This window comes from Paramormyrops kingsleyae, chromosome 9 (genome assembly GCF_048594095.1).
Source record: "Paramormyrops kingsleyae isolate MSU_618 chromosome 9, PKINGS_0.4, whole genome shotgun sequence".
Taxonomy (NCBI): domain Eukaryota; kingdom Metazoa; phylum Chordata; class Actinopteri; order Osteoglossiformes; family Mormyridae; genus Paramormyrops; species Paramormyrops kingsleyae.
In genome coordinates this window covers 13360649-13386145 of record NC_132805.1, presented here as the reverse complement: position 1 = coordinate 13386145, position 25497 = coordinate 13360649, and the positions used below count along the sequence as shown (strand labels likewise).

General features: G+C 39.7%; 1 protein-coding gene across 4 annotated transcripts in view; it reads right to left on the bottom strand.

Moving 5' to 3' along the window:
- Positions 1-24297, bottom strand: part of LOC111847744 (nectin-3-like) — a 28219-nt gene extending 3922 nt beyond the window's left edge. For 3 of the 4 annotated variants that reach the window (XM_023819195.2, XM_023819196.2, XM_072715904.1), the window contains exons 1-4: positions 24246-24297; positions 22288-22377; positions 21801-22151; positions 307-412 (exon numbers count right to left, since the gene is read on the bottom strand). In XM_023819195.2, coding sequence (XP_023674963.2) covers positions 307-412; positions 21801-22151; positions 22288-22345 — 515 coding nt within the window. In that variant the 5' untranslated portion in view covers positions 22346-22377; positions 24246-24297. Of the gene's footprint in view, positions 1-306; positions 413-21800; positions 22152-22287; positions 22378-23149; positions 23202-24245 lie in introns of all 4 variants that reach the window. The other variant, XM_072715903.1, reaches the window with a different exon arrangement.
- Positions 24298-25497: the final 1200 nt, after the last annotated feature.

Below are 25497 nucleotides of genomic sequence, written 5' to 3'. Positions count from 1 at the left end.
TAATGAGAACACAACCCTATAGGTGTCTTGTGGTGGCATCAGTGCTGTTCAGTTTTTATCAAATTTAGCACCTGCATTTGTGGCTATGACCAAAAACAATGGCTGGGAAGTGACGTTACTGAAACTAACACATACATCTTGAAGTAATATATCAGTGTCTGCTTGTTGGTGAGCTGGATCGCTACATATTATACGCAATTATAAAATACAGTTCAATGACCATGTGGGAAACAAATGTACAGAAAATGTATTGACATCCACTTAACATCTTGCATGGTGACTTATGGTTAATGCACTGAATCTCACCTCTTCTTCTGAAGAGCGATACATGCTGCCACAGCGCCGACTCCCAGGCAGAGCACAACACCGCCCACCATCACCCCAAGAAGAAACAGCTGTCTGAGTGGATGAGCTGTTATATGGAAATCAACACTGTATCAGGCAAGAAACACTAAGGCTAAGGATCTCATCTGCTGCTCTCATCGTCTGACAGGAGACCCTGCACTAAGCACAGCACCAAAGTGACTCTACCCCTAAACAAGCACGGCTGCAGACCACTGACTAGGAAGGATGTCCCTGAATGAAGAGCGGAGGAGCAGCATAAAGGCCAGCAGCCATGGAAGGAGCAGACTAGCGGACCCTCCAGAGGAGAAATGCCTGAGGAGGGAAAAACCAACGACAGACTGTCGGACACCCACGGCTCATTGAGGGAGCAGCGGAGGCTCAATGGAGCGACAGAATGGCTGCTGTGGCACTACTGATGGAAAATTTTAGTGCTGTGCAGGAAAAGACTGTCACAGTCCATCGCACCCGGCTGTGTCTGGGGCTGTGTAGCTGCAGACTGGTTAGAGTGCCCATCCTTACCCCTCTCCATCAGTGATAGTACCTGCTATCGGCACGCGATCATCGGGGCTGGAGAAATAAATGGTAATACAACAAAGCTGATTAAATACAGCACAGGTAAATTAGACAATTCAGACAATAAAGTTGCATTTTGAGTTGTTCTCCAAACTCATATTAAAGATGAGAGAATATTGACATGTATATTAGAATTACCCGTATTCTACCCTTTGTGTTAATTCTTCATTAATTTTGGGATTCATTGTATAAATATTAATGATTATAAATTTTAATGGTAGGTGCGATTAATCACAGTAAAATGATTAGTTAATTTTTTCATCAATTTACAGCCACAATATACACTCACCTAAAGGATTATTAGGAACACCTGTTCAATTTCTCATTAATGCAATTATCTAATCAACCAATCACATGGCAGTTGCTTCAATGGATTTAGGGGTGTGGTCCTGGTCAAGACAATCTCCTGAACTCCAAACTGAATGTCAGAATGGGAAAGAAAGGTGATTTAAGCAATTTTAAGCGTGGCATGGTTGTTGGTGCCAGATGGGCCGGTCTGAGTATTTCACAATCTGCTCAGTTACTGGGATTTTCACGCACAACCATTTCTAGGGTTTCCAAAGAATGGTGTGCAAAGGGAAAAACATCCAGTATGCGGCAGTCCTATGGGCGAAAATGCCTTGTTGATGCTAGAGGTCAGAGGAGAATGGGCCGACTGATTCAAGCTGATAGAAGAGCAACTTTGACTGAAATAACCACTCGTTACAACCGAGGTATGCAGCAAAGCATTTGTGAAGCCACAACACGCACAACCTTGAGGCGGATGGGCTACAACAGCAGAAGACCCCACCGGGTACCACTCATCTCCACTACAAATAGGAAAAAGAGGCTACAATTTGCATGAGCTCACCAAAATTGGACAGTTGAAGACTGGAAAAATGTTGCCTGGTCTGATGAGTCTCGATTTCTCTTGAGACATTCAAATGGTAGAGTCAGAATTTGGCGTAAACAGAATGAGAACATGGATCCATCATGCCTTGTTACCACTGTGCAGGCTGGTGGTGGTGGTGTAATGGTGTGGGGGATGTTTTCTTGGCACACTTTAGGCCCCTTAGTGCCAATCGGGCATCGTTTAAATGCCACGGCCTACCTGAGCATTGTTTCTGACCATGTCCATCCCTTTATGACCACCATGTACCCATCCTCTGATGGCTACTTCCAGCAGGATAATGCACCATGTCACAAAGCTCGAATCATTTCAAATTGGTTTCTTGAACATGACAATGAGTTCACTGTACTAAAATGGCCCCCACAGTCACCAGATCTCAACCCAATAGAGCATCTTTGGGATGTGGTGGAACGGGAGCTTCGTGCCCTGGATGTGCATCCCACAAATCTCCATCAACTGCAAGATGCTATCCTATCAATATGGGCCAACATTTCTAAAGAATGCTTTCAGCACCTTGTTGAATCAATGCCACGTAGAATTAAGGCAGTTCTGAAGGCGAAAGGGGGTCAAACACCGTATTAGTATGGTGTTCCTAATAATCCTTTAGGTGAGTGTATAATGTATCCATTTAGTATTGATGTAATGATTTTCCAGAGCTACGGTTTGTTCAGACCTTGATTTTTGAGCATGGTTAATGCCTCAATTTTTTTTGTTTTATTTATTTATCTTTTGACCGGGAGGGTGAAGGTTAATATGAAGAATCTGTGAAATCTCTGTGTTATTAATCACCAACAATTTGGAACACTAAAGAGAAGTCCTTGAGCAAGGCCCTTAACCCCCAGCTCCCTGGGCGCCGCTACAGGTGGCTGCCCTTCGTGGACAGCATGCTCCACAAAGAGCAAGTTGAGGGAGGTGTAAAAAGAATTTCCCCATGAGGGACAATAAAGGATTGATTATTTCATGGCTGGTGTGATCATTCGATCATGATTGGACCAAAATAGTCACGTGACACCTGCAGTTGAAATGAAGAAAATGCTTTTGTAACATTAGTAGCTAGTGCTGTAATGATTAATTAATTTACTCGATGCATCAAGCAGAAATCCTATAGATTCAACTGCATGGTAGGGCTACACGAAAAAAAAATGTGAATCTCGATATGTTTGCTTAGAATTGAGATCATGATTCTCTGTAATGATTTTTTTTCCCTTAAATTTAAATGTTTTTTTGCACTCAAACTGCAAAAGTTAACATCAAATCATGACTGTGCCAAACATATTATTGATCCAGGACCGGCTTATCAACTTCTGACAACAGAAAGGAAATGCTCAATTGCCCATTCAATTAGGGTAACCAAAACAGCCATACCAAAAGTGCCAGTGGGGTACTTGAAATGCTTTCTTTGTTGAATGTTTATGCAAATAGCCTGCCTCTGAAATGCAATACAACCATCATCCTGAGAATGGTTGCAAACTCAGAGAACAATGATAACCGAGGAAAAAATAATAATTAAAAAAAATGTGATGCATGCGTGGACAAGTGAAGTGACCCAAGCTTTAACTGCTCTATGGTCGGAAGAACCAGAGATTAGGATAACATAAAAAGAAATATTTTGTATAGTATACCAGGACAATTTCTAAGTAATTTGAAATTGTGATGTTGTAATAAATATTGGAGTACAGTGGTACCTCAGAACTTGAACTTAATCCGTTCAGAACTCAGGTTCGAATCCTAAAAAGTTCGAGTTCTGATCAAATTTTCCTCATAAGAAATAATGGAAAAACAATTAATTGGTTCCCGGCCCCAAAAAATTACACCTAAATATGTTTTTTTTAGCATTTTATCACAAAATGAACAGGATAAAACAAGAAGGGCATATACTGTACTAAACATCTAAGCACATTTATCAAAACAGTAATTTGTAAAGTAAGAAAATAAATGTATTCAAAACATTTAAAAAAAAAAAAACAAAAGTATCCTTCTCCGATCGTCTGCTCCTTCCGTGTGCCACGCCCCCTCATTAACTTCATGTGGAATCCCTGTGTGATCAGCTGTTTCTGGTTGTTGTCATTAGTCCTCTGTATTTCATCTGCATTTCAGTTCGTTTCCACAATCCTGTCATTGTATTGTCTGCCTGCGTTTTGCCTGCCTTACCTGTAATTAAACCCAGTATTCCCCGATACCCTGACGTCTGCGCCTTTGTCTCCGTTCCATCCCTGCTCAGCATGACAATATTATAATTAAATGTATTAATGGTTTATTATTAATGATATTAATAAGAAATCTTTATTTTTAAATGTATTTTATTATATAATTACTGTTACTGTCTGTCATTGTCTAAATGTATTTTTACTGTCTAAATATATGTATTCAGCTAGTGTAAACATGCACGATGCTATCATGACGAATGCGAGGCGGAGACTGAAGCGTTACCCTTTGTTTCCGCTGAGAGACGTGCCGTGTGACTCATTCCCCCACGCATGCAAGTTATCTTAGGTCGGTGTTCACAGTTCAACTTCTGAGATTCAGATAGAGTTCTAGGTCATTTTTTTTTCAAATTGGTTGGTTCGACTTTTAAGAAATTCAAGTTCTAATGAGTTTGAGAACTGAGGTACTACTGTATTTCTAAAACAGAAAGGAGTTCAATATAAATTTCTCAAAAACTTGTCTAGGAGTGATTTAAACAGCAAGGATGAAAATGATTATGATTTTCTCAAAGAATGCACACAGCACTCATGCAGAAGCAGTGTAGGTAAACCTTAAACTGATTTTTAAACATACAATTATCACACCAGGAGCCGATAAGCATGCGAAGGGAGCCGTAGATATAAACAAACGGGGTTTATTCGGACTCAATCCACACATAGGAACATGTAACTTCAATGACATGACTGGGGATACATACTCTGACGTGGACTTAAATATATAGGACTTAATGAAATAAGAAACAGCTGAGAACATCGGGATTTCACATGAGGTTAGATAATCTGTTCAAAACAGTTAACTTTCAGGTCAAAACCTAATGAAATTTAGAGCACTGTCAATTGAAACATGCTGCATTTTGACAGACAAAGGACACTATGCACTTGCACTAACACAAATAATTGTGCTTTTAGCAGAAATTTCCTAATTTTGTTTTTGTTTGCTGCTTCGTTACCATCTACATCATCTATACCAGTGGTTCTCAACCTTTTGCAAGCTGGTCCCCCCCAAAGCTGGCTCATTGCAGTTGGGGCCCCAGTGCCCCCCCCCCCAATCCCAAACACCACCTTGCATAGATAGATAGATAGCCCTAGGCTATTATTTTTAGGCCCACATTATTATTATTATTATCATTATTATCATCATCATCTTCATCATCATCATCAGTATAGGCCTATTATCATTACTAGGCTATTGCTATAATTGGGAATTGACACCAGACCTCTGATATTAATTTATGCTTTATTATTGTTATTATTACTAGGCCTAATAGTAGGCATCATCTGCATTTTTTACAGAAGCTTGCAGGTAGGTGATGTTAATGTCAGACCTGAGCCTGCTTTGCCTTGCAAAGATCCTCAATTCTTGGCTCAATGTTTGATAAACATAGCCTCAAATCATCCTCGATTTGTGCACGATTGCGGTATTTAGTTTTGAGTGCAGTCATTTTTGAGAATCCTGCCTCACACAAATATGTCGACGCGAAAGGAAGGAGAATCTTAAAGGCGACGTCACAGAGTTCAGGATATTCCTGCATCAATGCTGCCCAGAAACACATATATATATACATATATATACATACACACACACACACACACATACATACATATATATACACACACACATATATATACATATATATACACACACACATATATATACATATATACACACACACACATATATATACACACACACATATATATATATATATATATATACACACATACATACATTATTATTATTATGTAAAGTAAGAAAATAAATGTATTCAAAACATTAAAAAAAAAAAAACAAAAGTATCCTTCTCCGATCGATTTGTTGTAAATGAGTCATTTTGCATGACTATCTTGGGTGTATATATATATATAAAACTAAATACGACCTCACGTTTTATACGTTTGCAGCCTGTGCAACTTCCGTGCGTCATAAAAATTAATTTGGATGGTTCGATTTTCTGCAATTTTCGTATCCGTAGCAAATATTTTGAGGGGTGTTTTTGACAATTGAGAGCCACCAAATGACGAATATGAAAAACGAATACGACAGTTTCGGACTCAGTCAGGGTGCAAGGACCTTAAACTTTTGAGGCTTGCGCAGCTTCTCGAGGAGAAATCAAACAAATGAGCGCCGTTTTCTAAAGTCTATGAGCGCAGCACACACAAATAAACTAAATTGACATACTGCAGTTAAATTTCAAAATGTGGTGTTTTTATATTTATAACATTTGAATACAGTTCAGCAACATACATCACACGACCTGAAGCCCAAGAGAGCTGACAATTGACCATCACTTAATTTACCATCACCTCATGATTGAAAATGTGACACTGATTTCATATAAGAGTTCAAAAAAAAAAAGTTAATAATATTAAGTCACTTTCATTTTTGATGAAATAATGACCGTTTTGGTCTATTTTAGCAGCGAAAATAGATCCGATGAATCCAAACAAATCACAAATTTGCAATTTTTTCAGTTTTTTTTCCTCCCATCCAGTAGCCTACTTGCGCCCCCCCCGCGAGAGTGTCCGCGCCCCCCCGGGGGGGCGCGCCCCACCGGTTGAGAACCACTGATCTATACGAATGAGGCCATGGAGTGTCCCTTTCCTTTTTGCAAGGCAACACAATGTAATCTATGCAAAAATAGTGGGTATGGCAACACATATTACAGTACAGCATTTACATGTATTCATTTAGCAGGCACTTTTATCCAAAGCGACTTACAGTGAAGTACTATATCTACAGAGACAGTCCCCCTGGAGCAAGTTGGGGTCAAGGGCCTTGCTCAGGGGCACAATGATGGCACCTCCTGGGATTGAACTAACAATCTTCTGGGGTTCCTAATGGGAGCCCAGCCAGATCCCTAACTACTAGACCACCACCATCCCCCTAGATCAGAGATCTCCAACTCCAGACCTGGAGAGCTACTGTCCAGTAGGTTTTCTATCCTACCTGGCTTCTGATGAGCCACACCTGTTCCTGGTATTTACTTGAGTATAGGTGTGACTCATCAGAAGCCAGGTAGGATAGAAAAACCTACTGGACAGTAGCTCTCCAGGTCTGGAGTTGGAGACCCCTGCCCTAGATCATCCCAAGCATTTTACAATGGTTGAAGTTGGAAAGCTGAATGAAAACACACACCAGCCTGAAATTTCAGCTAAGAACCTATCTAGGAATTTGTTTGGTTAGTGCCAATTTGCCATATGTACAAAAGGGGCCATCTTTGGATTGCATTTTCTGCTAGGAATGAAATATTTACATACTGCAAAAAAGAAACAGCAACACTTACATGATTTCTAATGAAATATATTGCAGCATTTCAGAATTGGTTGGTATTACAATTTTCACACGCAAAAGTAGTTCTTGTTTATTTTATTTTTACAATGCAACATGACAGTAATTTGTTCCAAACTGGAGGATACAGCCACACTTTATATACTGTATGTAATTTGCAATGCTGAAAGTTGTTGGTTGAGTGCCCCAGTAGTGTTGTTGGCTGACAGCATTTGTCATGGTTATGGCAGCATGAGTCACTTTTGGGTGAATTGTGAAACGTTTTGGTGGTTGTAGGGCATTTTGCACCAAAGGTTAAGTGGTGTGCTCAGTTGTGTATTGGTACAGCCCACTGTGTTAAGTGTTTTGAAAAAGTGGACATGGTATTGAGACAAGTGTGAAAATGATTGGAAAAAACTGTAAGTAAAAGAAATAATAAGCAAACGCTTACTACAACAAAAATAGCCACAAGGTGGAGCACCATGACCACTTTCAACAAAGAAAGTAATAATAATAATAATAAACCAAAAAAAAACACTGTTATATATACACTCAGCAAAAAAAGAAACGTCCCTTTTTCAGGACTGTATTTCAACAATAATGTTGTAAAAATCCAAATAACTTTACAGATCTTCATTGTAAAGAGTCTAAACAATGTTTTCCATGCATGTTCAATTAACCATAATCAATTAATTAACATGCACATCCGAATATCACACCTACGTGACAGGTACAGGATGGCCACAACAACTGCCCGAGTCACACCAGGAACACACAAGCCCTCAGTCCAGCCTCTCTCAGCCTATTGCGGACAGTCTGAGCACTGATGGAGGGATTGTGTGTTCCTGGTGTGACTCGGGCAGTTGTTGTGGCCATCCTGTACCTGTCACGCAGGTGTGATATTCGGATGTACCGATCCTGTGCAGGTGTTGTTACACTTGGTGTTCCACTGCGAGGATGATCAGCTGTCCTTCCTGTCTCCTCTTAGGCGTCTCACAGTGCGGACATGGCAATTTATTGCCCTAGCCACATCAGCAGTCCTCATGCCTCCCTGCAACATGCCTAATGCATGTTCACGCAGATGAGCAGGGACCCTGGGCATCTTTCTTTGGGTGTTTTTCACAGTCGGTAGACAAGTCTCTTTAGTGTCCTGCGTTTTTAGAACTGTGACCTTAAATGCCTACTTTCTGTAAGCTGTTAAGGTCTTAACGACCATTCCACAGGTGCATGTTAATTAATTGATTAAGGTTAATTGAACATGCATGGAAAACATTGTTTAAACCCTTTACATTGAAGATCTGTAAAGTTATTTGGATTTTTACAACATTATTGTTGAAATACAGTCCTGAAAAAGGGACGTTTCTTTTTTTGCTGAGTATATTTTTCTTTTTTTTCCCCTCAAAATCCATTAATCAAAATAGGAATTAAATGACTGAGGACAGAACAAATCGCACAGAGATGTGACTTGAGGTTGTTTTAAAAAAAAATTTTTACAATTGTGCAGGCCTATCTTAAAATTACATTGTAAAACTCAGAATTAAAATTAGATCTAAATTGTTACAAATTTTCCTCAAATGAATCACGCTGTAATTGCCATTTTTAAAGTAGAATTAAAAAAAAAAATGTTGTTTACTGTTTATATAGTTGCAAAAGTGTTTCCACCACTTAGCCTGTGCCCCCTATTTGAAAAATTCCACAAAATAAAAAACACTTGAAATACCCAAACAACTTGCACTATATGCACAGACATGGTCTGGTTTAAATCTTGACAGTTGCGAGATACTACACAAATATAAACCAATTTCTACGAGTTTTAGTTATACATTATTCATGTAAACAAACAAGACATGCATAGTCTAATAAATTTTATTAATGTTCTAATATCTGTGGCTTAATGTCCAGATAATTTTTTAATGGTTGGAAACTTATGTATTACTATAATTAAGTCATTTTTTGTTGTAATTTTTTTTCCATTGAAATTTACGAAGTCTGGAAACTAGCACCCATACCAAAGACGGGTCGGCAATCGGGACTATCAGACTAATTAGCTATACCAGGTCGATCAGTTCATATTTTTCGGGAAGTTTCATCTACAACAACCTGACTCACTCATTTTCTATTTCTATTCAAAATCTTAAAACTACAATAGTCCACTGTCACGTTTCGGCAGGCAGGTGAGCAGGGAAGAAGGCGAGCAAGCCGTACTCACAGGTAATCAGGGGTTTAATAGGCAAGAGACAAACACGCAGGGACATCCACGGACACGACAATGACAGATTTGGGGAAACTAACTGAGACACGGACTAAATACAAAAGACAAGCTAAGGGTAACGAGCAACAGGTGGGAACAATCAGGCAGAAACAGGAGGTAACGAGGTGGGCGTGGCACACATTAGGATCGGACAGAGCGGGGCGTGACATCCACATTCCTCATTGTCAAAAGTTAAGCATAAAACATGAGGATGAAGCAAACTGTTTCAATCCAACCTGATGCCTGCATAGTGTATATCTGTTCTATAAAAATGTTGTTTTGAAAATTAGTACTAATCTGAATGTAAAAAAATGATATACAATAACCTCTCTCTCTCCACACATAGATAAGGTATGATGTTTAATTTTAAGTGTTTCCTTTTAAGGTGAAAAATTTTTTTGAAGCAGGGGTGTAGTTAGATGAATGGATAGGAGCCTGAGTGTTTATTAGGGGGGGCTGATGGCAAACTATTCATGACTTAATAAAAATACATATTTATTTGGGCGGCTAACTAGGCCTAATTACAACCCTTTGTTGAAGTAGATATCTTAGATGTAACAATACAATGTATCAAGTTCATAACATTGCCCAAGAAATAATAAGGGAATTCATGTTTATTTTGCACTACAGTGGTGCCTACGGTTCACAAACGCTGTGGTCTACAATTTGGTTTCCGACCAAAAATTTCATGAAAAAAATGCATTGGCTAGTGTACAAAATTTGGTTGACGAACAGATTCCTTGACCAGATTCTTTTTTTTATACTAGTGTAGCACTGGCAGGGCGCATGTCCAGCATACCCCGCGTGCAATTGTATATAGAAGGACCACAACAGGCACCCGACGAACACCAAACCCAAATACACAGACGGGAAACACAAGGTTGTAAGATGCCAAACTGCGAGATGCACACATGGTGAGAGATTTACACACACTAAATACATGCGAGGATCGGGCCGGGTACACACAAGACACGGAAAAACACACATGCCACAATAAGGAAATGCAACCATTAACATTAACAACAACAACAATACAAGGGTTAAGGACTGTTAATAAAGAGTGTGATTTCCCCAGTAAGCAAGTCTCCATGTCTCTCTCTGCTCCCGCGATGCCTCGGTCCGCCTGTCGCCACACTATATTGTGTTTTGTTTTTACTATAACAACCTGGAAATTAATTAACAAAAAATATTATTTGGTAGGCTTGTGAACGAATGAATTGAATTTCAATGCTTTCTTATAGGAAAAATTGCCTTGGTTTGCATACAAATTGGTTCACGACCACTTTCCTGGAATGGATTGTGTTTGTGAACTGCAGGCACCACTGTATATCATGCAGTATGGCCTCATATTGAATTTAATTGCTGAATCAAAGTTTTGCTTATTAATCAAACTGCATTGAATCATTTTTTTAAATTGTCATGAAATCGAATCGTACACAAAAGAATCCATGATCAGATGGATTTATAGCCCAAAGATTCACATCCCTTTTATTAAAGTAATGAGAGGTCAACAAGCTTCAGTGGCAGCAGGTTGGGGGGGAGGGGTCACGGTTCCGGAAGACATGCGATCGTTTGTATTGTGGTTTTGGCATCAGTTTCAGAATTGCTACACCATTACTATTTATATACATGTAATGCCTCTGAGTGACATTACCTTGCAGGATGTTTGATTTGGACCTGTTCCGCATAGATCCCTAACTAAATAAGCATTTGAGATTTTTGTAAATATATATTTGTATTTAAAAAAAAGACACATTCACTACTTTAGTTCTACTTGTATTTTGAACAAAATAGAAAAGGTACGTTTTTTTTTCAATGTAAACTCTCCTTGAGAATAATTTCTGAGTACCCATCTCCCATTTATAAAGAGCCATTATCTAACACTGAACCAAGTTTCCCAGTACGCCCCACTCTTTCCAACCATTTTATTGCCTTTCCTGAGCTTGTGCTCTTACCTCATCCTGTGAAATTCAGGGAAGAATGTGGTACATGTGATTGATGAACTGAATGTTAAGGACAAGACAAATATTATAGCTGCAGGAGGCAATTAATTGGGTCCAAACACTATGTCCTGAATAGAAGCTTTGACCACATTTACCATCAAATGTTCCATAAGAATGTCTGTAGATGAATGTGTATTGAGTATGGAAGCACTTTGTGTATGTATGGCTTTGTAATATCTACCTTACTACTATAAGGGCCTATGGACACTGTAGCACCACCATAAGCCCAACCTGTGTCTTTTACCTAGCCTGAATAGCAGAAGGAATATTGCACAATGACACCAAATTTCATGATTCTCAGTTATTGTTGTCAGCTATGTTTAATTTGCATATGAACTATAAATACCTTTATAATGCATTATACTGGTAAGTATAAGAATTAAGGATACTTTGTACTGCATTATGAATGTATTTATCGTCATAGATGAGAGCTTCATAGAGCATTCATAATTAAGCAATAACATACGAGAAGGAGTGTGGTTGTACTCAGCTTGCGGCCTTGTACCTACGACCAAATCACAGCCATGATATATTGGAGTACAACTACGCAACTTTGAGTATGTTATTGCTTTTATACAATAGTTCATCGAGTAGCATTTATAAGGTAACAGTAATACAATACAGCATATTTTGGCTTCCGCCAGTTTTAACTCGACGCGGCTTGTTTAGTGCTAACGTGTAGCAACTAAGCGAGATCTCTATTAATATCCTCTACACTCTACAAACCTGCAAAATATATCACTTTAACTGCTTAAATTAAATACATTGCTAAATATTGCTAATTTGTAATCCGTATATAACAAGTTGTTAGCACACCGTCAACTTTCAAGGACTTTACTTCCAAGCCCGGAGTTTTCCCCGTTTCATGTGAGTATATCGCCATGGCTCCTGTTCCGTGTTCTGAGTGCAATATATTTAGTCATTCTTCTCCTATCATTAACGGTACATTTATATCAGATGTTCCATAGCCTCATTATCTACAACAACATTTTATAATCAACTTCCACAGTCCTTCAACCTTAACATCTGAAGCCTCCTGTGAAAATGAACTTGAAAAGGTAACCATGAACATGGTGAAATCGTTTCGCGGCACTCCAGATCTTGTAGCTCCACTTAAGAAAATAACACACAGAGATAATAACTTAAACAGGCTTCACGCAAGCAAGAGCACAAATGGCACTCAACTAAACTAGAAGTTTTCAGATCTACATGGAAAGAGAGCTTCTCTAAGTATAGACAAGCACTAGTGACTGCTAGATCTGTGTATCTCTCCAGCTTACTAGAAGAGAACAAAAACTCCTGTTTAGAATTTGGTGATCAGTGTTGACACACCACAGTGCACAACAATGAAATGTATCCTCTGCATTTACCCTATATGTGACATTGTGACATAGCAGGGGCAGCTAATTCAGCACCCAGGGAGCAGTGCTTGGGGGTGGTATCTTGCTCAGGGTACCTCAGCAGTACCTTGCTGGTTGGCGATTCAAACCAGCAATCTTTCAAGTACAGGTGTGCTTCCCTAACCATTAGGCCACCACTGCCCCAATTTTTAACATTTTATTTATTTATTTTTTAATTAAAAAAAAAAAATCTATATAGGTTAACCTATACAATGAGTTAAACTCACAAGTCCCACAAGCTCTTAAGATGACTTTATTACACAGAAAAAAACAGAAATACTGTTAGTTGGGCCTAAGGCTGCTCTATATATTTTTTGAAAACCTCAAACTCAGTGGTCTTCCTACTCAGCCTAACACAGTGGTCAGAGATCTTGGTGTCCTGGTTGATTCAGATTTATGTTTTGATGCTCAAATATGTATTACTAGAACTTTGTTCTACCATCTACGGAACATAGCCAAGCATTAGAAGATGCTCTCCTGTCATGATGCAGAAAAACGTATACATGCTTTTATAACTACTACTGTAATGCCCTCCTTTCTGGTTGCCCATACATAAACTTCAGTGAATACAAACCAAAAAATTGATCATATTACTGTACCTCTATTCAATGCTCCCTTCACTATCTTCCAGTTAAGTCTCGGATTAACTACAAAATATTGCTATTAATAATAATAATAATAATAATAATAATAATTTACACTTTATTAATCCCCGTGGGGAAATTATTTTTATGCCTCCCTCAACTTGCTCTTTGTAGCAACACTGAGCCACTGAGCCACACGCTGCCCCCAAACTAGCTTATAAAAGTAACTTATAAAGCACTGAATGGACTTGCACCAGAATACCTTAGAGATCTACTGGCCTTTTACAACCTTCCTCACTTGCTTCTATCTCAAGGAGCAGGATATCTATTACTACATAGGGTAGAAAGAACTGTGGCAGTCTGCAGAGCATTCTCTTATAGAGCTCTTTGTAGAGCAAGTTGTCCGCGAAGGGCAGCCACCTGTAGTGGTGCCCAGGGAGGTGGGGGTTGAGGGTCTTGCTCAAGGACCTGCAGACGTGCTGAGGCTGGGCTTGAACTGGTGACCTTGTGATTACAGGCACACGGCTTAGTCCACTGAGCCACACGCTGCCCCGAAACTAGGTTATAGGCAGCCCATTCTCTTATAGAGCTCTGCAGCTGTGGAATAGTCTTCCAGCATATGTGCAAGATTCAGGCTCAGTCTCAGTATTTGAGTTTAGACTAAAAACACACTTGTGTAGTGTTGTGTTACTTGGTGATATTTGTGCTGGCTGCTAGTAGCTGCTTTAAAATCTGCAGTCAGTTTACTCTACCCACTACTCTAGTTAAAACTAGGGCTGTCAAAATTAACAGGTTAACGCGGATTAATCCATCATCATGATTAATCTGATTAAAATTTTTAACGCAATTAACCCATCTGCAGCACAGAATGACTCAAAATCCCTGAAATGTCTCTGTCAACCCATTTTGGGCAGTTTTGCTGCATTCCATTTGTCCTCATATTACGAGTCGGATTCCAAGTTTTGAAGCCGGAAGTGATGACATGCACACTCCCATTTCTCGGAGATCTGAGAAATATCTCGGAGCAGCAAAGAGGGTCCCGAGTTCAGAATCCAAGATGGCTGCGCCCTTTATCAACAGAAGGGAAAGTTGTAGTTTTATACTGTTTTTAAAAGCAGTATTTCTCATTTGTGGCTCATTAAATCGGTCGCACACACTATACCGTCCAACTTATCTGTGGATGTGTTGCTACAGAGTTTTATACATAAAGCACCGCGCGTAATGTGTTATCAACTAATCTTGCTAACAATGGCAATTAACCGGGCTAGAACTGAATTTCATTATTACTCGGATTATCTGTCGGTATTTACGGTAGTTCGGGCTAATTGTAAGTGAACGAAGATAAAGACCATTTAAACTGAGGTACCTTAAATCCGACTAGCTGTCCGGCTAAGCAAAAAAATCTTGCTTTTTGATATGGGTCCATGATATTGCACTTCTGTGGCAGATGGAATGCATCCAACTCGTGTTCAAGATGTTCAATAAACATGTTAAGTGCATATATATTCCCTTTTTTCTTGAGTCTGTTTGCTCATGCAAAATGAAATGCGATTAATATAGATAAAAAATGAATGATATTTAATCGTGATTAATCTAAATTAATCCACAGCAAACCTGTGATTAATCTGATAAAAAAAAAAATTATCATTTGACAGCACTAGTTAAAACCTGTCTCCCCTCCCTGGCCCCCCTCATTACTACCATTATCCACTCTTCCCTTAACACTGGAGTTGTTCCTCCATCACTCAAAACTGCTTCTCTTACTCTGATTCTTAAAAAACCAGATGCAGATCCCTATAACTTTTTGATAAACTTTGTCTTATATCAAACCTCCCTTTTATTTAAAAAATTCTTGAGAAAGTTGTTGCCTCCCAGCTTCACACACACCTCAGTAACCATAACCTCTATGAACAATTCCAGTCTGGTTTTCGCCCCTTCCATAGTACAGAAACAGCATTACTTAAAATCACCAATGACCTCTTGATGGCGGCAGATTCTGGTCTTCTCACCATTCTCATCCTAGATCTGAGCGCAGCCTTTTACACTTTTTCTCACAATATTCTTCTGATTAGATTATCATCCATTGGCATCAGTCATACTCCACTTGCTTGGTTCACCTGATATCTCTCTGGCCGCACTCAGTTTATCCAACTCAAATCTCATTCCTTACATTCATTCCCCGTTTCAGCAGGTGTTCCCCAGGGTTCAGTATTGGGGCCCCTTTTATTCATTATTTACATGCTACCTCTTGGCCACATATTTAGGAAATTTAATATCAATTTTCACTGTTACGCTGATGACACCCAACACTATATCTCCTCCAAACCTAGCTGCTCCTTTCCACCCTCTTCCCTCTCATACTGTCTAATGGAGATTACATCATGGTTCACCTCCAACTTTCTCAAACTCAATAGCAATAAAACTGAAGTTCTACTCATTGGTACAACTTCCGCTCTAACTAAATCCCACAGTTTCTCCATCAACATTGATAATTCCGCTATCCACTTCTCCACCCAGGTTAAGAGTCTGGGCGTCATCCTTGATAATACTCTTTCACTTCAGTCACACATTAATAGGGTGACCAGATAATCCATGTCAGGGAGGACACTCTGAGCTAGGACAGGAATTGTAAATTACCATTTCAATTAAAGGGATCTGGATTTCACTTGAGCACCGAGTTCTTGCTGTGTGCTGATTGGTCAGTCTCCTATAATCATGCATGTGTCACTAATGCTAATGTGAAACAGCTGGATGAGTCTTTCAGTCAAGGAAACAAAATAGTCAAAGCACAAGAAAAGCTGAACTATTTGGGCGAGCACAGGAGCCTTTCAATTTGGAAGTAGTTTGTAAAACCCGAAGTAGCTGAAAGTGTCCTCCCTGACATGGATTTCTGGTCACCCTACACATCAATCATATCACCCAGTCAGCATAATTCTATCTGCGCAACATAAACCGACTCCGTCCCTTTCTCACTCCCCATGCTGCTGCCATCCTTGTTCATAGCCTCGTCACTTCTAGGATTAATTATTGTAACTGTCTCCTTTTTGGTCTCCCGAACAAGTCCCTCCATAAACTCCAACTCCTTCAGAACATAAGAACATAAGAACATAAGAACTATACAAACGAGAGGAGGCCATTCGGCCCATCGAGCTCGCTTGGGGAGAACTTAACTAATAGCTCAGAGTTGTTAAAATCTTATCTAGCTCTGATTTAAAGGAACCCAAGGATTCAGCTTGCACTACGTTATCAGGAAGACTATTCCATACTCTGACTACACGCTGTGTAAAGAAGTGCTTCCTTAAATCCAGTTTGAAATGTTCTCCCGCTAATTTCCACCTATGGCCACGAGTTCTTGTATTTGAACTAATGCTGAAGTAACTATTCGGTTGAACAGCATCCAAACCTGTTAGAATCTTATAGACCTGGATCATGTCCCCCCTCAGTCTCCTTTGCTTGAGGCTGAACAGATTTAGCTCAAATAACCTTTCCTCGTATGACATTCCTCTAAGACCAGGAATCATTCTTGTGGCCCTACGCTGCACCTTTTCTAAGGCCGCTATGTCCTTTTTAAGATATGGTGACCAAACCTGTACACAATATTCTAGGTGAGGTCTCACCAAGGAATTGTATAATCTTAGCATTACCTCCCTTGACTTAAACTCCACACACCTGGAGATGTACCCCAACATCCTATTGGCCTTTTTTATTGCTTCCCCACACTGGCGAGAATGAGACATGGAAGCATCAACATACACACCAAGGTCTTTCTCATAATCAGCTACCTTTATTTCAGTAGGTCCCATAAAATACCTGTACTTTATATTTCTGCTCCCTACATGGAGTACCTTACATTTGTCTATGTTAAATTTCATCTGCCAGGTGTCAGCCCAGTCACTAATTAAATTAAGATCCCGCTGTAGCTGCTGAGCCGCTAGTTCAGTATCTGCTACACCACCCACCTTGGTGTCATCTGCAAATTTCACCAGTTTACTGTATATATTGGTGTCTATATCATTTATGTAAATTAGGAACAAAAGTGGTCCTAAAATTGAACCCTGCGGTACCCCACTATGAACGCAGGCCCACTGTGACATCGAGCCTCTTATAACTACTCGCTGCTTCCTATCCGTTAACCAGTTATCAATCCAAGTCGCTATAGTTCCTAAAATACCTGTCGCTTTGAGTTTAAGTGAGAGCCTCTTGTGGGGAACAACATCAAAAGCCTTTTGGAAATCTAAATAGATGACATCATAGGCCTTCTTATCATCAACTTCCTGAGTAGCTTCCTCAAAAAACTCCAACAGATTTGTTAAACAGGATCTACCTCTCCTAAATCCATGCTGGCTATCCCTCAAAATGTTATTTGAGTCCAGGTAATCTACCATTTTCTCTTTGATTATAGCCTCCATAACTTTACCAGTTATACAAGTTAGACTGATTGGCCTATAGTTTGACAAATTACTTCTATCCCCTTTTTTGAAAATGGGCGTTATGTTGGCATGCTTCCAATCAGAAGGTACCACACCTTCAGATAAGGATTTTTGAAACAGTAATGTTAAGGGTCGGCAAATAATATCCCTCATCTCTTTTAACACTATAGGTAAGATGCCATCAGGGCCCTGTGATTTATTTATTTTGAGCTTAGCTAGGCTTTGCAAAACATCAGCTTCAGTTATATATATATATTAGTTATAGACGATGTTGAATTAGTAATAAGAACTGGTAAGTTACTAGTGTCCTCGACAGTGAATACCCGTGCAAAACTATCATTGAACTCATTTACTATGTCAATGTCGTTTTCAATTATAAGACCCTTACTATCCTGCAGATTAGTAATTTCAGCTTTTAGAGCTCTTTTAGAGTTAAAATACTGGAAGAAACTTTTAACGTCATCCTTAGCCTCCAATGCGATCTTCCTTTCGACATTCCTTTTAGCTCGTCTAATGTCATTTTTTAATTCAGCCTGTAGATTTAGATACTCTTGCTTTATTATGTCATCATCAGTTATTTTCCATCTCTGGAACAAAGCCCTTTTCCTCCTTACTTTATACTTTATGTCCCTATTAAACCACCTAGGTTGCAATTTCCTAGATTTATTCTTGCTAGAAACAGGTATGAAGTCCTCTTGTACTTGCAATAATGTGCTTTTAAAAAATTCCCATGCCTCTTCAACAGTTTTGTTATTTAACTCCATCCAGTTCACGGTTTCTAGTTTTAATCTCATACAATTGAAGTTAGCCTTCCTAACATTATATATTTTTGATTTGGACTTTGCTCTTCGGGCACTAAACTTAACCTCAAATTTAACCATGTTATGATCGCTACTGTCAAGTGGTTCTAAAACATCTAATTTACCAATCCTGTCCTGGTTATTAGACAAAACAAGATCAAGAATGGCATCTCCCCTGGTAGGGGTGTTAACAAACTGAGTAAAAAAACAATCCTGTACTAATTCCACCATCTCAAGTTCATTTTCAGAAGAGCCAGCAACAATGTCCCACTGTATCCCCGGTAGATTAAAATCACCCATAACTACCACATCATTTTTATTGCTCATAATCCTAATATCACTGTATAACAATCTGCTTTCCTCAGCAGCTACATTGGGTGCTCTGTAACAAACACCGACAATTAGGCTATTTGAGTTTGTAGCATCTAATTTTACCCATATAGCTTCCGTACTTTTACTTATATCAGTAAGCTCCCTTGCCTGCAAGATTTCCTTTACATATACTGCAACACCACCTCCCTTCTTACCTATACGGTCTTTACGGAACAATGTGTAACCATCCATATTATATTCTTGTCCATCCTTATCACTCAACCACGTTTCAGTTATTGCTATAATATCATAAGAGTCCGATGAGATAAGAGCCTCTAAATCATGAATTTTATTCCTAATACTCCTGGCGTTTAAATACAGACAACAAAGGGTAGGCTTATTACAGTGCCTACTTATAATATGATTTTTTTGGGCTTTCCGTTTCCCCCCAGTTACATACTTAACTAACCTCCCTGCCCCCCCAGTCCCTAGTTTAAACATTCCTCAACTACTCTACAAATACGCCTTCCCAGTACACTGGTTCCCCTCCGGTTCAGATGCAACCCATCCGGCTTGAACAGGTCCCACCTGTTCCAGAAGGTCCTCCAGTGCCCCATAAACCTAAACCCCTCTTTCCTACACCATCCTTTTAGCCACGCATTTAATCTCCTTATCTCAGCTAACTTAGCCTCACTTGCGCGTGGCACGGGGAGTATTTCGGAAAATACCACCATGGATGTTCTGCTTCTAAGCTTATTGGCGACTTCTATAAATTTATCCTGCAGAACAGCCCTTCTACCCTTGCCTATGTCGTTGGTGCCAACATGCACCACGACAACTGGATCCACCCCAGCTGGGGCCAAAAGCTTGTCCACACGATCTGGAAGGTCTCCTACCTGGGCACCAGGCAGGCAAGACACCGTACGGGACCCTCTATCACGCGTGCACACATAACTGTCTACTCCCCTAATAATTGAATCCCCCACTACCACAACCTCCCTCTTTCTGGGGGGAGGGGGCTCCTCAGTGCCCAAGGGCCCACCTGCTTCCCCAGTCCCTTCCGGCTCTAAAGCTGGAAGCACCTGAAACCTGTTAGACACAGACACCTCAGGTGATGCCGCCTCTGTAACGTGTGTACGCCTTTTCCTGCGTCTACGACCTACGGTCACCCAGCTCTCTCGACCTCTCTGCTCTTCATTCTCCCTCCCCCCCGTTAGTGGCGTACACACCGTCTCCCTAAACGGCGTATCAACTAGCTCATCTAACTCACTGTTGCATTGGATGCAAGCCAGTTGCTCCTCAAGGTCGCGAACCTTGACCATGAGTGAGTCCACTAGCTTACATCGCTCGCAGATGAAGTCCGACTGGACACTAACGTCCAGAAGGGCAAACATCTTGCAAACGCAACACTGAGCTGGCCCCATAATTAACTAACTCACTATGACCCCGTACTCCCAGCCCAGTAAATTTATATAGTGTATTTAACTATAAAGATTAATTTGCGTAACAATAAATGCAGTAACGTGCGGAGTACACTAAAATAAGTTATTACTTGTGTTAAAACGGAACTTAATTATTATTTTATTAAAAATTTTAAACCTGATAGATAAACTTACTACTACTTACCAGAAGAACTTCTGCCTGAACCAAGTATGAACTAAAAACAAGGCGAAATCGAAGTTGCTCTTGGGAGGTCGAAAAACCACAAAAACCCCCTCACAGCAGGCTACTGCCGGAGCGGGAAAAAAGTGGAAAATGTCCTCCCGGCCCCGACTGGCGACCGAGCAAAGCTCAGGAGCAACTGTCCTTTTCCGACGCTTGGTAGCGATACCGACGTTAGATGTTATTAGTTATAATCGCCCCGCGGGTGTTTGTTACGGAGTTTAAACGCGGACAGAAAAACGCCGCGCACGCGACACCCGCAGCTCTCTGTCGGTAATAATCGCGCTGTTGATTAACAGACAGGACAGACAAGCACTCACGCTGACCGAAATAAGAACAATAAATAGAAATAAACAGCCACCCACGTAAACAGGTAAAGCACACAAACACTCAAAACACTCCAAAAAAAAAACAATCCCAAACAATCGCTGCAGCTCAACACCACTCTCTCGCAGCAATCCCAGCAATCCTCGCAGCAATCCCAGCAATCCCCAAGAACGCTGCAGCTTGAGTTGTAACTCGTACCCCCTTAAAGGAATTTATCATCCCAGTCTTTCAACAGCTTCACTGGTTGCCCATAGAAACTAGAATAGCATTCAAGATTCTGCTTCACACTTTCAAATGCATTTACAATCTCGCCCCTCCCTATCTATGTGGTCTGCTTCACATCGCCACTCCCTCCCACTCTCTCAGATCTGCCACCCATTTTATTGTTCCCTCTGCCCGCCTCGTCACCATGGGAAACAGAGTTTTCAGGTGCTCTGCTCCCCGACTCTGGAACTCACTTCCGCCGGATGTCAGAAATATTGACCCTTTTCTATTAAAGTCAAAACTCAAAACCCATTTGTTTAAATTGGCTTACTCGCTTTAACCCAATTGTTGTCTAATTATTTACATAACTCTTTTTAATTATTTGTTTTTATTGTTTGTCTTTTATGTGCTATGTAAGGCGCCCACAAATAAAATGTATTATTATTATTATCATTATTTGTTGAGAGCTAACTTTACCAGTGACAGGCTCCTCTGTGTATCTTTGCATAACACATACAAACTATTCAGCATAACATCTCTGCTCTTACCTGTTACGGTGACTGTGGTGGTCGCTTGAAAGTTGCCGCTGGGGAAGGTGCTGTACTGACAGGTGTAGTTTCCGGTGTCATTCATCATCACGTCTGAGACTCGGATGGACACATGATGCTGGGAATGATTGAAGAAAGTTACTCTGCCACCGAATTTGGGACTCAGGTATTTTGTCCCAAACTGTTTGTCAAATACAACAATTATTTCTTCAGGCTTCTCTGATGATCTCCACGACCACTGAACCTGTGACACCTTGGTATTGCTCAGACTCAGCCTACAGTTCAGTGTGAAATCACCACCCAGGTCGGCATCAACATGTGGATCTGAAATGACGTGTGGTACATTCCCAGCTGAAAGACATGTGGACAGAGAAATCATATAGACACATTACAAGTCTTTGCAGAGCATGTCGTTATGAATTTCTTATAGAATTTGTATTTCAATAGAATTTAAAAGACCAACAATGAAATAAGCTGAGTTTCTTACTAGTGTAGAGAGGCAGGCTGGTCAGTACCAGCGAAAGCAAAACCAGAGTGAGACCCATGAACGGGATCTAGTCCTGCTGTCACAGCAAACCTGGAAAAGCATGAGAAGACAAGGGTGATTTATAGAGAGATTCCTCTCTGCTGCTGTTTCTCAAATAGTGTTTTGCGACCCTAAATTGGGTGTTGGGATCATTTTCACTGGATCACATAAAGTACGTGTTTAAAAATACACATTTTTAATTTTTTTTGTGATGTGGGACTTTTGTTTTTTAACAGTGCATGAAGGCATTGTGCTACTGTTACTGTACTAAGTTACATTCACTATTACTAACATATTTGTTGTGAAACAAATTTGATTCAAAATTTTCAAATTTTGGGTCATGACTTAATGACTAAAGAAAAATGTGAGTCCTGAGGCTGAACCAATTAAGAACTAGTGCTGCGTGCCATGATTTTACATAGACAAAACAAAGCATTGGATTAATTAAGTGAAAAGTAAGTAGATAAAAAAGGCAAAAAATACCCTGACAATTCGTTCATCGATTTTAATTTTATATAGCATGAAGCAGCTAAATTAATAGAAAATGAGCACAATAGCTAATTACATTCTACAATATGGAATGGGTGCTCAGTTTCATTGCATGCTTTAATAAAAATAGTTGTTTTAAAGAATGTAAAGTTAAATTAGTTTGCAGTGCAATAGCATTTTGACAGGTTAACTGTTCATAAAACACGAACCACCTCATATTTATTCAAGATTTATCAAGGGAAGTGGAACTGATTGCTGGAACTGTTTACTCTTGCGAATAAGGCCCCATAGTGCTCATATTAGCTAAAATAAAAACCGACTGACCTCAGTTTACCTGAGCTAGAGTTGAAAGAGTGGCCAGTCATCTTCTGTGTCTGTTTCTTGTGCTTAAGGATTTAAATATTCATATTCACAAGAGATGTGCTACAGTACATGTACAAAAATAATCATTAGCACAACTATAACTAATGTTACATAGGTTATTTCCCCTAAACAGCCTCTGGTGTTTCTTTTGGGTACTAAAAGGCAGTATATGGAATCTAACAAGTGCACACCATATGTATCTCTTTAAATGACTTACAGTACTGACCTTTTGATTTATGTCTGGCAAGACACTGCAGCATTTCCATAGAGATTCACACCACATCAACTTACTTCATATTTTATACTTGTTTTTTACATCCCTTGAAACGTAGTTTTAAATTAAATTGCACAGCTAACTTGTGTATTCTGCAGCATTGTGGTTAAAAATGACCTTCTTTTTCTGTTTTTTACATCACAGTAGCCCTTTGTAGGACACGTGTCTGTGTGTGTGTTTGTAAAGAAGCATATTACATGTTACAATGGGATTTTTTTTATTGGTTGCATACTAATGTTTCTGCTCTATGGTTGGCAGAAATCAGAAATAACATGATAATTACCACTGTGGTTTCAGAGAACAGATGCAGAATGTACATCTGTAAAATAATGTATAACATAATGAGATGATAATGTAGGGCATGCTCATCAACTCTGTCCTTTGTGACCTCCAGACACATTTTTGGTCCAGCTGGGAGCTGAGAGGGAACAAAACCATGGGCTGTCCGGTAAAAAGCTGGGAGGGAGCGAAAACGTGGACTGTCTGGGGGTCCCCAAGCACCGGCTTCAGAAAGACTGATGTAGGTCGTTTAGACAGGATTGACAGATATTATTCAGTAGGCAGCCTGATAACATGGAACTAAAATGGCCAAGAGGCTGTCAAATATAATTTGACTTTTATTAGTGTGTATATTATTTTATAATAGTGGAATTATTTTCCTTTGGTGCACTAGATTTTCTTCCATAAAAACTACAACCTGATTTTAAAAACATGAAATATTAATATCAGCAAGATAGAATTAGTTTAAATCCTTCTTTTGATGCAATCCACATATTAATTAAAAATTACTGACCTTGTTCAAGTACACAAGCCAAGTGACTTTCTTGCTGTCCAGTCAAGGTCTGTTGAATGTGAAATGTTTAAGCAAAATGCTTTGTCGAGTGGAAGGCAAATGAAAGGAACTGAGAAACTGCACATGTGTGGTCACATGACCTTCACTTCGTCACAGTTTGGAAAAAAAAAGTATTTGCCAACTCAAATACAACAGAAAGACATATCAACACATCATTTTGTTATCCATTAAATGATTTTGTACTTTTGCAAGACAGTGTAGAGCAGTGTTTCCCAACCCTGTGCTTGGGGACCCCCAGGTGGTCCATGTATTTGCTCCCTCCCAGCTCCCTGCTATACAGTCCACTGTGGGGGGGGGGGTCCATCAGCACCAGGTTGGGAAACACTGCTGTAGACCCTTATTATTTAAAAGAGTTTGTGAGTTTTGGATCCCTTTTAAGTAGGGGAACAGTAAATACAGAAACAGAGGTTTTTTTGAGTAATAACATACGAGGAGGAGTGCGTTTGTACTGCAATATATCATCACGACAGTGATTCGGTCGTAGGTACAAGGCCACAGGCCAAGTGCTGAAGACAATCACAGCTGTGATATCCTGGAGTACAACACACAACTTTTAAAAATATGTTATTGCTTTTATACAACAGTTCATGTGGCATTTATAAGGTAACAGTAATAAGAAACAACACTATTTGTTTATTTACTTAAACATTTACGGGCCTCCACAAAGAAAAATAGTTCCGGTAGCGTCAGCGAAAGTGGGACGGGCTATCGCTCCAAACCTTCCACATACCTGGAAAATTCAGTCTATAGCCAATATAGTTTTGTCTAACATCACTGGTGCCAGCAGTGAAACAACTGGCCAGCATATTAGCAGAATAACTTTGCATTGTAAATTAAAACCATGCCGCAGGTCTAATAGATAAAATACTGTGGCGCTTGAGAGGTGAAGAAATTATACTTTGATAATCGCACGCATAGATTGCCTCTTGTCCAATCAGATTTTTTGTTTGGAACTAATATTTGCATAGTATTAATTATGATTTAATATAATTATATGCCAGCTACTCTGTAAAGTAAATCACTCACTATGGGCAACTTAGAGATGCGTCCTCAATGCTTGGTTTTGGGCAGAAGAAGGAAGGAAAAGGACTGGGATTGAGCTCACACAAACTTGGGGAGAGCACACAAACTCGATGCTGGGTAATATGAAAGGTGCCTGAATCTTATATAAACTGACACTATAAGCACTTCT